Raw genomic sequence first — 12,643 nt, 5'->3', positions numbered from 1 at the left:
TTATTTCCCCCATCTGTCTCTCTCCCATTAGACCCCTCCAAAAGATGAATTTGTGGTCATCGATGTCCAGCCAATAGCAAGAGATGTCCCCGAGACAAAACTATCCCTTTCCTCGGTTCTCCGATCAGCATCCGTGCTAGGAAAGAGGACAGACAAGGAGAAAAAAGAGCTCCCACCATGGCGGTCCTCGGATAAACATCCCACTGACATTGTCCGATTCAACTACCTAGACAACTACGATCCAATCGAGCAAGTGAGGCAGGCGTAAGAAGCTCCCGTCCTTCCTTTCTACATTTTCTTTGGCACGGTAAAGGTAGCTGGCACTAGTAAGAAGGAGGAGGCTGTTGGTGTATGCTCAGGGGCATTTCTGAATAATGCAGCAAGGTTTAAGGGATTATGCAGCTCTCCCACTAACAGAGAAAAATGAACATACTGCTAGGAAGCTAATAAACACATTATCGATGTGGGACCGTGATGGCTCAAAAGAGCTTTACATGCATATACACCCCTACCCCGATATGACGCGGTCGTCGGGAGCCAAAAAATCTTACTGCGCTATAGGCGAAACCGCATTCTATCGAACGTGCTTTGGCCGCGAGCATTTCCGTTATTAATAGTCACTTCCCACCTCCTGGCTGACCCCTCAGAACTCCCGACCCATCCAACCCCCCCCCGCCCCGCTCCTTGTCCCCTGACTGCCCCCTCCAGAGACTCCCCCCATCCCTAGTCACCCCCAGGACCCCACCCCTACCCATCCCCCCTGTCCCCTGACTGCCCCAACCCCTATCCGCACCCCGGCCCCCTGACAGGCCCCCTGTGACTCCCATGCCCTATCCAATGCCCCTGTTCCCTGTCCCATGACCGCCCTGTCCCCAGAACCTCCAAACCATACAAGCCCCCCTGCTCCCTCTCCCCTGACCGCCCCCCAAGACCCTCTGCCCCTTATCCAACCCCTTGGCCCCCGCCCGGCACCCTTAACACACCGCTCAGAGCAGCATGTCGGAGCCAAACACGCTGACATGCCGGAATGCGCAGCCCCGCCCCCCAGAGCGCTGCTTTACCGTGTTATATCCAAATTCGTGTTATATTGGGTCACATTATATTGCGGTAGGGTGTATCTAAAAAGAACAAATAGCACCTGCAGTTACACCGGCTAGGATAGGCTTACAGGAGCAATCAGTCCTCATGCTTCAGGGCATTATCTGGTCACCTGCTGGGGTCAGAAGGACACTTTCCCCCATAGTATAACAACACAGCAGAGTGCATTAGGGCAGTTTCATGGTTTCTTCTGACACATCTAGCAGTGGCTATTATTGGAGAAAGAATAATGGCTCAGCTGGACCATTGGACTGTCCTTGTGCAGCGGTTCCTGGGAAAAGAGGCTCATGAGTGTCTTGAATCCCACTCAGCTATGCATCTAGGGAGAAATTCATCCTTCTGCAGTGGGGCAACAAAAGTCCTATAAAACAGGTAAGTCCCAATTAAGCCCTCAAGGTTAATTGACCTTGTGTTGGCCCTCTGCAGTGGTGAATTTCACCCTACTTGCATAGCCACTGTGAGTTTCAGTCCTACCTAGTACCCATATGGGCTAATGCTAATGTACTTGCCTTGGTTCTTTTTGAAAATAGTTATGCTGGATGGACCCATTACGCCTCCTGGACATTTCGGAAATTCCCCATCTCCTAGTGAAATCCCATTATGGATCATTATCTTTAATCTGCATCACCTCGTCCTAGGGTGGTTTCGGCATTCAACTTCACCCTCTTTCTTTTGCATCCTTTAAAAGCTCGGTCCCATTCTCCTTCGTAGAACTGACTGAAGACTTTATTAACCTCCTTTAACTGAGATACTTGTCCTTAAAGATGGGTATTATTATTTTCTATTTGTGGTAGTAAATATTTATACTATGGTAGGATTTATACTGTTCATTCTGCATCAGGACTACATTATACTAGGTACTATACAAAATCAAGAGCCAGTCTTGCTTTGGTGGGTTTACAATCTAAAGACACAACTAGGCTAAGGGATGTGTCTACAACAAACAGATGGAGTAGGTTCTGAGTCACTAATGGTGCAATAAGTATAGGGAGTATTTTTCTACTTCCTGGGCAGGTTTTGAACCTGTGAACCACTTGTGCTACTGAGAACATTTTTGTGTGTAATATTCTACCAAGCCTAGCTGTAATTACAGGGGATTATTTCAAGGAGAGAAATTAATTCCATGAGATTTGTTTCACTTAAGCTGCAAATAATTGCTACCACGTGGTCTTCTCCATAATGCCTGTTCTGGTTACGCAGTAGCACAGCTGTGCTGGTTTAGGTATCAATGTGACTTTTCACTTGAATAACCCATATTTAGGTATTTCTTTTCCTTGGATCGATCACTGTCAGAATCCACTGCTGCAGTCCTTTCTCTGAGCTACTCGTCCTTGAGGCTGTATATTGTGACCACCATCCTTTAGACTCAGAAAGACTGGCTGAGACTCTGTTGGGCAATTCTGTTCCCTGATCAGTCAAGGAAATTATTGTGGAAACAAACCAGGCCCTCCCGCAGGGTCGAAGTTGCTTACTATTATTTATTGTTTGTATTAGCATAGCACTAGGAGCCCTGGGCATGGACCAGGACCCCACTGCATCAGGCACTGTACAAACACAGAACAAAAAGTCAGTTCCTGCCCCCAAAGAGCTTGCAATGCAAGTACAAGGACAGCAGATGGATACAGACTTCTTACCTAGCTTCTTATCACTCAAGGCCAATTATCCTAGGAAGTGAGACACCAGCACCGGGTACTGTCACTGGGTAAACCCTCTATTTTTAAACTCCATGTGGTCATGTCAGCAGCATGCAACTGTCATTTGTCAGCAGTGTGGTTTGGTCCTGGAAGGCAGGGGATAGGGGGTAGGTGCTGTGGGGGAGGTCTAGGTCATATCTGCAAATGAATGAAGCCCTTGCTCTGCCCCTGTGTAACTTCTGTTTCTACATATGATTATGGTTAATATTGCTCCATAAGTGTGTATGCTGTCGCATAGTAGGAGAGCAAACTAAGCCACAAGTCTCAAACTCCCAGGCTGTTTTATCCATTGATCTGGCCTCCTGTCTTTTTAAGATGTAAAAAAAGAAAATGTTTCTAGTCTTTACAGTTTGAAAGAAAACTTTCTAACCATGACCCAATTCTGTGCTGTCCTCCTGAGTCCGCAGACAGATTGAAGCAAAAGTTCTTGATGAATGGGAGTAGTTCCCACATCTCTCATCATAGGGCATTTTAATTCAGCAACCTGTTGCCATTTAAATGGTAACATTGTAACCAATTTCACTGCGACTCTTTGTAGCAGAAACATTCAACTAATCCGCTCCTTCCCCATCAGTGTCCCGGAGGGCACAGCTATTAATGGCGGAGTCCTGCTGGGCTTCCATTTCTCTACTTGATTCTCAGTCACTGAGCCCAAGTAAGACAGGGGGAAGAGAAAAGCTGCTTTCTGGGGAGCGCTTCTTGCTTTCTGCTCAGTAGGGCACAACTCTGTATAAAAACAAATGGACTGATGGGGATCACTGGTTGGAGTGCAGTCACCAAAGAGACAGGGCTTAAAGGGGCTTCATGAAAGAGAGGGGTGATAGAATTTGAGCATGTTAAATGAGAGGCATTGGGACATGTGGGGTGGGGTGGGGTGGAAGATGGTGCAAAGTCAGGTGGGAGTGAAGGAGACAGAGGGAGAAGTGAGGAAGAGTGGGAAGAGAGACAAAATGAAAGCAGTTGAGTTATGGATTTCCTGGAAGGTATTATCAAAACTCCTTGGTGGAGTTATAGCTGTGATTTATACTGTTGCTTATCTGTCTGTGTAATCTGTCATCATCATGGTATCTCTCAGGTTCTTCTTTCTGTGTCTTGTTTTCTACATGAATCTTCCAGGTAGTCTTTCACTTAGGTACAAATGAGAGCAGATATTAGTGAGGGTGGCTTTGTCTATTCTAGGTCATTAAGGAATGTTGCAAAGATGAAATGATACATTTTCATAGGAGACTTGGAACCGAGTCAGCAAGCTGGCCAAGATCTCTCTATGTTCTGACTGGGAAGGAACAGGAAAGTTTCTTTAATCCATTTGCACAGTTCTGCTGGAAGGCATCTGGTGTTGTGCAGCTTGTTGCCAATAAATCAACAGTTTTCTCTCCCATTTTATCATGGATAAAGAATTCAGATTCCAGTGCAGTGTTGGAATCCTGCCACGTCTGTGTCCAAGCGACTCAGGAAGGAGTCCTGCTACTTCTCATGATGGCAGGTCAGCTAAAATGAAGGCTGGCCCCCTCATTCTGGCCTCTGGAAGCCAACACTAACTCGATAATTTGTGGACACAGGCAGGTTCTAAAAAACAGTTGGATGTTTTGCCGGAGCATTTAACCAACAAGAAAATAATTACTTGAAGTAATTGTTCTGTGAACAGCCTAGGCCCAACTCCTGACGGAATAGGGCTCACTCTAGTGTAAAGGGAACTCCATTGCACTAGACCTATTAATCGTGACATCACACCCTGTCACTCAGATCTCTCTACAGCTAGCCCAGCACTCATCATTTGCTACCTGTTGTTGTGGGCTGTGCAAATTAAACCATGTTTAGACAGACAGATGGATAAATTCTGAGTACAAGACTGGGATTCATGAATTCCTGAGTTCTTACGCTGGCTCTGATTCTGGCTCTGCAGCCTTGGGCATGTCACTTATCCTCTTATTGAGACACTCCGATGCCAGAGTGATGCACTGGATATTGGAAATAGGTGTTGTGAGGATTAATGTTTGTACGTTTGAAGGTGAAACATTTTGAACTATTATTATCACAAACCCTGGGTGTAATGGGTTGTCACGGTTTCATTTCTTCATAAATCCTTTTATTTTTTTAAACATATTTTAAATTAATAGGCTCATATGGGTGTTGTCACTACCTTCTACTGGATGGAATCAGAACTACCCAACCATGGCCCAATACTTTTAACAGCTAGTTAAGAGTCTTCTTTGGCTCAGGTGGTAGGAGCCTATGCTTTTGGACCAGGAGAACCTGAGTTCTGTTTAAAGCTGACCAAATTCTTCACAATGCATAATGTATTCAATGGATTTTACCTCTTTGCTGTCTGTAAATTGTCTGCAAACAGTTTGATTTTCTTAATTTGGTATTTAAAATCATGTGCCTAATAAATTCTGTGAATGGGTCTTGGTCTTCAGATTGTCTGTGAGCAATTCCTTGTGAATATGCAATATCTGAACTGGATTAGTTGGTTCTGAAGGATCTGTAAGTCACATGGTATGTTTCGGTTCCTGTTTAGATGAGTGCAACTCTTAAAATCAGGTTTCTGGCATGAAGTCATATGATTTTGAATTCAAAATGTGCTTTTTAGTCTTTTATTTGTTCATAAGATGAGATTTGATGGTGATGTGTGTGGTATAAGAATCTGGACAGAATAGGAAACCATAGCCTCTAAATCTGCTGTTTCTAGGAAAAATTCTGTCTGTGAAATTAATCACTAGACTACTTGCAGATACGGAGCACAAAAGGAGAATCAGTGCAGTCAAAGCAAATTTGTTGAAGAACCCACACGAATATTTGCAGAAAATTGTTTGCAGTATTCGTGTGACTTTAGTTGTGTTCTTGCTGTTGGTGAGAAGTTCCAAGTAGTCATGAGGTACAGCATACTGACTGCTCTGAAGTCCTAGGAAGCCAGGTTTGGTACAATCATGTAGGGAAATTCTGTGGACCAGACTCAATATTCCTTCATCCAGCTTCCAGAGTGTGGGAAATTCCCATCCTGCCAATTGATTATATTAGCTTTTATAACAGCTCCATGTAGATACACACAGAAGAAGATTTATCTGGTTGTATAAACAAAGACTCATAGGAGAATGTGACAGACTAGGGCCCCGTCTATACGACAAGTGACACTGATTTGAAAACACACCTTTAGTTAAGCCAATTTAGTTAAACTGGTGCACACCCCATTTATTTGTACTGATTTAGCTGAAGTTGGTAAGGAATCGACTCATGCTAACTTGATATAAGCCAGGTTTAAATTGATTTTGAGTGTTCACGCAGGGGTTTGTATCAGTTTAACCTAATCAGTGTGAAAACACACCTTTAGTTAAATCAGTACAGCTTGGAACGTAGGCAAGGGCTAGAAGCTAGCTTAGTTTTATGGGGCTGCTTCTCCACTGCCTTGCCAGTATATTTGGTACCCACTTTACACAGGTGGGTGTCACTACATGAGGTACCAGGGAGTGGACAGTCAGGCCTGTGTAGTTAAGATGGCCTGTACATTAAATGTGTGCAGTATCACAGCCCACGTTTCAAAAGCATCTTTGTTTTTGCCTTCTGGTAAATGACTGACACTTCATTTCACACAGAGAGGGGCAGGGAGAGAGGTGTGACAATTACAGGACAATACAACTTTATTTTGTATCTTTAATACAAACTGTGTCCCAAAATGCTTTAAAGAGTTACATTATAGTAATGGAAGAGAGCAGCTTACAGGTTTGGACAGGGCAAGGGAGAAAACAGGAGAGTGGATGAGCCAAGGAGATACAGGAAGACTGTTACAGATGGTGAGAGCTGCAGAGAAGAAAGCCCTCAAGCCTACATTGCATGAGAAGGGATTGGGGAGAAAGATGATATTGCTAGCAAAGGAAGCCTGAACTAGGTCTGGGTTATCTCTCAAGTTTTCTTTGTATTTTAGTAGGGGTGTCCCCTCTTCTCAGGTAACACTATTCCTTTCCACTTTGCAGTAGAAAGAAAGGAGGAGGACGACTAACCCCAGACCTCAGCCAGCAAGCATTTGAGAAAAAAAGGAAACCAAGCTGTGCATCTTATAAGCTCCGGAAAGCAAAATCACTGGCAAGTATCTCTAGACCCTGACTTTATCAACACAGGGCCTAAGTCCTGTTGGCATCACAGAGACTTGGTGGGATAATACGCATGACTGGAATATTGGTATAGAAGGGTACAGCTGGCTCAGGAAGGACAGGCAGGGAAAAAAGGGAGGAGGTGTTGCCTTATATATTAAAAATGTATACACATGGACTGAGGTTGAGATGGGAATAGGAGACAGACTTGTTGAAAGTCTTTGGGTAAGGATAAAAGGGGTAAAAAACAAGGGTGATGTCATGGTAGGGGGTCTACTACAGGCCACCTAACCAGGAAGAAGAGGTGGATGAGGCTTTTTTAAAAAAAAACTAACAAAATCATCCGAAGCCCAGGACTTGGTGGTGATGGGGGACTTCAACTCCCCAGACATCTGTTGGGAAAATAACACAGCAGGGCACAGATTATCCAACCAGTTCTTGGAATGTACTGGAGACTTTTTTATTTCAGAAGGTGGAGAAAGCTATTAGGGGGAGAGGCTGTTCTAGACTTGATTTTAACAAATAGGGATGAACTGGTTGAGAATTTGAAAGTGGAAGGCAGTTTGGGTGAAAGTGATCATGAAATGGTAGAGTTCATGATTCTAATGAATGGTAGGAGGGAGAAGAGCAAAAGAGAGACAATGGATTTCAAGAAGGCAGTCTTTAGCAAACTCGGAGTTGGTAGGTAAGATCCCATGGGAAGCAAGTCTAAGGGGAAAAACAATTGAAGACAGCTGGCAGTTTTTCAGAGAGACATTATTAAGGGCACAAGAGCAAACTATCCTACTGCGTAGGAAAGACAGGAAGTCTGGCAAGAGACCATGCTGGCTTACCCAGGAGATCTTCAATGATCTAAAAATAAGAAAAAAAGTCCTACAGAAAAGTTGAAACTAGGTCCAGTTACAAAGATTGAATATAAAAAACTAACACAAGTATGTAGGGACAAAATTAGAAGGGCCAAGGCACAAAACGAGATCAAACTAGCTAGAGACATAAAGGATAACAAGAAAACATTCTACAAATACATTAGAAAGAAGAGGAAGACCAAGGACAGAGTAGGCCCATTACTCTGTGTGTGTGTGTGTGTGTGTGTGGCCTGGGCGGGGAACAATTACAGAAAATGTGGAAATGGCAGAAGTACTTATGACTTCTTTGTTTTGGTTTTTACCAAGGAGGTTGGTGGTGACTGGATGTCTAACATAGTGAATACCAGTGATAATAAGGTAGGATCAAAGGCTAAAATAGGGAAAGAACAAGTTAAAAATTGCTTAGACAAGTTAGATGTCTTCAAGTCACCAGGGCCTGATGAAATGTATCCTCGAATACTCAAGGAGCTGACTGAGGAGATATCTGAGCCATTTGCAATTATCTTTGAAAAGTCATGGAAGATGGGAGAGATTCCATCAGACTGGAAAAGGACAAATATAGTGCCAATCTATAAAAAGGGAAATAAGGATAACCCTGGGGAATTACAGACCAGACAATTTAACTTCTGTGCCCCGAAAGATAATGGAGCAAATAATTAAGCAATCAATCTGCAAACATCTAGAAGATAATAAGGTGATAAGTAACAGCACGGATTTCTTCAGAACAAATCATGTCAAACCAACCTGATAGCTTTCTCTGACAGGGTAACAAGCCTTGTGGATAGGGGGGAAGCAGTAGACATGGTATATCTTGACTTTAGTAAAGCTTTTGATACTATCTTGCATGACCTTCTCATAAACGAACTAGGAAATGCAATCTAGTTGGAGCTACTATAAGGTGGGCACATAAATGGGTGGAAAACCATTCCCAGAGAGTAGTTATTAGTGGTTCACAGTCATGCTGGAAGGGCATAAAGAGTGGGGTCCCCCAGGGATCGGTTCTGGGTCCGGTTCTGTTCAATATCGTCAATGATTTAGATAACGGCATAGGGAGCACACTTATAAAGTTGCAAGTGCTTTGGAGGATAGGATTAACGTTCAAAATGATCAGGACAAACTGGAGAAATGGTCTGAAGTAAATAAGATGAAATTCAATAAGGACAAATGCAAAGTACTCCACTTAGGAAGGAACAATCAAGTGCACACATACAAAATGGGAAATGATTGCCTAGGAAAGAGTAATGCGGAAAGAGATCTGGGGGTCATAGTGGACCACAAGCTAAATATGAGTGAACAGTGTAACACTGTTGCAAAAAAGTGGTTTTTTTTACATCTTTCTGGGATGTATTAGCAGGAGTGTTGTAATCAAGTCACGAGAATTAATTATTTTGCTCTACTCCGTGCTGACTAGGCTTCAACTGGAGTATTGTGTCAAGTTCTGGGTGCCACATTTCAGGAAAGATGTGGACAAATTGGAGAAAGTCCAGAGAAGAGCAACAAAAATGATTAAAGGTCTAGAAAACATGACCTATGAAGGAAGATTGAAAAAATTGGGTTTGTTTAGTCTGGAAAAGAGAAGACGGAGAGCAGACAAGTTTTCAAGTACATAAAAAGTTGGGAGAAAAATTGTTGTTCTCAACCTCTGAGGATAGGACAAGAAGCAATGGACTAAAATTGCAGCAAAGGCAATTTAGGTTGGACATTAGGAAAAACTTTCTAACTGTCAGGGTGGTTAAGCACTGGAATAAATTGCCTAGGGAGGTTGTAGAATCTCCATCGTTGGGGATTTTTAAGAGCAGGTTAGACAAACACCTGTCAGGGATGGTCTAGAGATAATATTTAGTTCTGCCACGAGTGCAGGGGACTCGACTAGATGACCTCTCGAGGTCCCTTCCAGTCCCATGATTCTCTGATTCTAAGTCTGTTACACCAGGGATCTGTTTGGCTCAAAGAGTTTATATAACTGTAGATATCGCTGGTACCTTGGTTCACAAATAGACCTGATCAGATTTTGCTAACTGTAACCTTTTAAAGCTGCGATTTTCTTCCTTTCTCGTAACTTACATTTTAAATCCCAGTTCCAGTGATGTCTAGGAGGAGTCATTCTACTATTAGGAATGATTTCTTCCATCAGTGCATTGTAATTGGGTATAAAGCAGAACTGCTTTAGGAGAAAACTCGCTGATGTGGGGCCAGATTTATGATTATTCATTATTATTCGTATTGCAGCAATGCCTATAGACCTTGACTAGCTCAGGACCCCATTGTGCCAGGCATTGTACAAACATATACTAAATGACAGTCCCTGCTCTGAAATGCTTAGAGCAGAGAAGCTTGATGGCTGCTGGCCCAGCATGACTGCGTTGGCCAGGGGGAGAAGGTGCAGGGAACATCTTTCTTCTCTTCGCAGTTCTGTGTGGTGAGCTGTGCTGCCTGGTTCTGACTCTCCTCTCACTCTAGCCAGACTCCCTTATAATCCAGAGGTCAGTGGAGTCACACTGGTGTGAGAAGACAAGCTGGGCTCCCTGAGTGCAAAAGGGGGCGGCCAGTGTAACCCACTGTTACTGTGGACTGTGTGTTAAGTGTCCCCCTGTGTCCCCGACCCATGGTGGGTGTGAGTAAAGCCAGGCTCGTTGTCTTGAGCTATAGAGACTCATGCTGAGAGCTCTGAAGGTCCCCATTTCTGTCCCCAGTGTGATAAGATGGTGGCTGTCACATCAGCCGCACTCAGTGCTTCTGAGGGGCAAGGTCCTGTGCTCCAGCAAGTGGTATCAAGCCTGTGCTGGGGGTTGGGGGATGCAAATACTACACCTGTTCTAGTTTAGCAATTCTCATGGGGAGGATGCTCCCCCATTCTCTGAAGGCATCATACCAATTCATGTCCTGTGAAGAGCACCCAAGGAAGCCAATGGGAGCTTCCACCTGTAAATCAAGGGTTCCAAATCTGTTAGTCTCATTGAGTCTTCTTCCAACAGTAAGATCTATTCCCTTTGTTGAGGAGCTGGTGCAAGAGGCTCACATGCTGAGCTTTTACGTGGGAGGAGAATGAGGCTGCTGGTATCTGTTCTCATCTCTGTCACTGAGTAACTGTGTCCCCTCAGGCAGCTCACTTCCCTGGGGCTCAGCTTCCCCTAGTGTAAAATGGGGATTAATATACCTATCTCCCAGAGGCGTTGGGAACCTTAATCCCTCCACAGTGCTGAGCAGGTTATAACTACCAAGAAAGAATTCGTGCTTGTAAAGCACTTTAAGGCTTTGGAAGGAAAAGTGCAAGGTAAGTACAAAGCATTATTCTTAAACATACCACTCAGGACATGTTTAAATAAAACAGTTCAAAAGAGAGTCCTTCAATAATTAAGCAGCTGCTGTTTCCTCAGGTTTCAGTCTCCTTTCTTTGGATCCAGTCCTGCTCTCAGAAGACCCTAACTAGAGCAGATCACACATCAGTGGCAAATCTGAGGCCCAAATCCTCAAAGGTATTAAGGCCCCTAACTCCCTCTGAAATCAATGGAAGTTAGGTGCCTAAATACCTTTGAGGATCTGGGCCTGATTCACTTCAGTGGGAAGAGGAGGTAATTCACTATGTGTAGATATTGATATTTTTATCTGCTCTTCGGTCAGTTCCTGTAATACCCCATATCCAGACATTCAGGCTACAGCAGTGCTGCTGTTATGTACACAGTATAGCCAGTCTTTGTCGGCGGGAGAGAGCTCTTCTGCTGACAAAGTGCTGTCCACACCGGTGCTTTTTGTCAGTAAAACTTTTGGTCAGGGGAGTGTTGTTTCATACCCCGGACCAACAAAAGTTTTCCCAACAAAAGTGCTAGTGGAGACAAAGTCTTAGTTTCTGCACTTTACAAATACTGATCAGTTTTCTCAAGATTCTGGTATCTTTTTCTAAAGCATTCTCTTGCACTTGCAACTTTCCATCATCACTGTCTGATGTCTGTTTATACTTTGTGCTACTGCATTTTGGCAGAGTGAGCAGCCCTTAGCACCACTAGCTGTTAATACTGAGGATTCACTGGCCTCATATCACAGTTGATAAAATAGGACAACCTGGGATGAAAACAGTACCAGAAAGCCAGGCTTCCAGAAAGCATCCTATAGATAATCTTTTGTAGATATGGGCAACAAATAGCTCCTGGAATAAGCAGATTCTGGTGAGCATTGTTTTTTGCGCCAACTTGGAAGAATGATTCCCAAGTAATGAGAACCAGAGAACCCAAATGTGCCACCCTACAAAGGAGATTAACTGTAAGATCACGGAGGCTGACAGGCATTATTATTCTTGTGCAGGTTATTCTCCTAGCCCAATTATGTCCCTTATTGTACTGGTGCCTCATACAGTTGCTATAGTTAAGGTTTGTCAGACTTTGTCTTGCAAATGCCATTTTCCAGGGCTTTATAATACAGCCTCAAGAGTTCCCTTTCAGCATGGGCATGATTTTACCTTTGTTTTATTTTGGAGCTGTTACAGAATCAGTGAAGTGGTGGGCAAATATCTGAACAAACTTGAGGGGTTTTTTTGGGAAGACTTTGAGCTCCTGCCATGACATAGTCCCCATGTGATGTTCTTCATTCCCGAGGGTGGCCATAGTCTGCACCCGTGAGTCTGGGAGGCACAAGCCCCAAGCCCATCCACCAGTGCAGGGATGAAATTCTCCCCAGTAGTGTCAATGGGAGTTTTTGATACCAACTTCAGCAGCAGCAGGATAGGGGGTGGGATACGTGCACACACATCACCTGAGGTGTGCTTATTGTAGTTTAGAGGACTGTAAAGGAGCTAGCCAGGGCTTGACCCTCTCTGGGGCAGCGGGGAGCCACACTGGCTCACTACACACAGCTGAGGATTGGGGACTTAGTTTGGCCATGGAAGTCTTCCTGGCGGCTCTTGTGG

At 44.0% G+C, this 12,643-nt stretch overlaps 1 protein-coding gene across 7 annotated transcripts in view; it reads left to right on the top strand.

Annotated features, from left to right (window-relative positions):
- The window catches only part of FBXO16 (F-box protein 16), a 78,064-nt gene that overhangs the window by 35,006 nt on the left and 30,415 nt on the right, over positions 1 to 12,643 (top strand). For 6 of the 7 annotated variants that reach the window (XR_012157876.1, XR_012157877.1, XM_073335620.1 and 3 more), the window contains exons 6-7: positions 32 to 264; positions 6,761 to 6,869. Coding sequence is in view for 5 of the 7 variants with exons in the window: in XM_073335620.1 (XP_073191721.1) it covers positions 32 to 264; positions 6,761 to 6,869 (342 nt within the window). In the remaining 2 variants the exon portion in view is untranslated. The remainder of the gene's footprint in view (positions 1 to 31; positions 265 to 6,760; positions 6,870 to 12,643) is intronic. The other variant, XM_073335619.1, reaches the window with a different exon arrangement.

This window comes from Lepidochelys kempii, chromosome 3, assembly GCF_965140265.1.
Source record: "Lepidochelys kempii isolate rLepKem1 chromosome 3, rLepKem1.hap2, whole genome shotgun sequence".
Classification (NCBI taxonomy): Eukaryota; Metazoa; Chordata; order Testudines; family Cheloniidae; genus Lepidochelys; species Lepidochelys kempii.
This window is presented reverse-complemented; position numbering and strand designations above follow the sequence as displayed.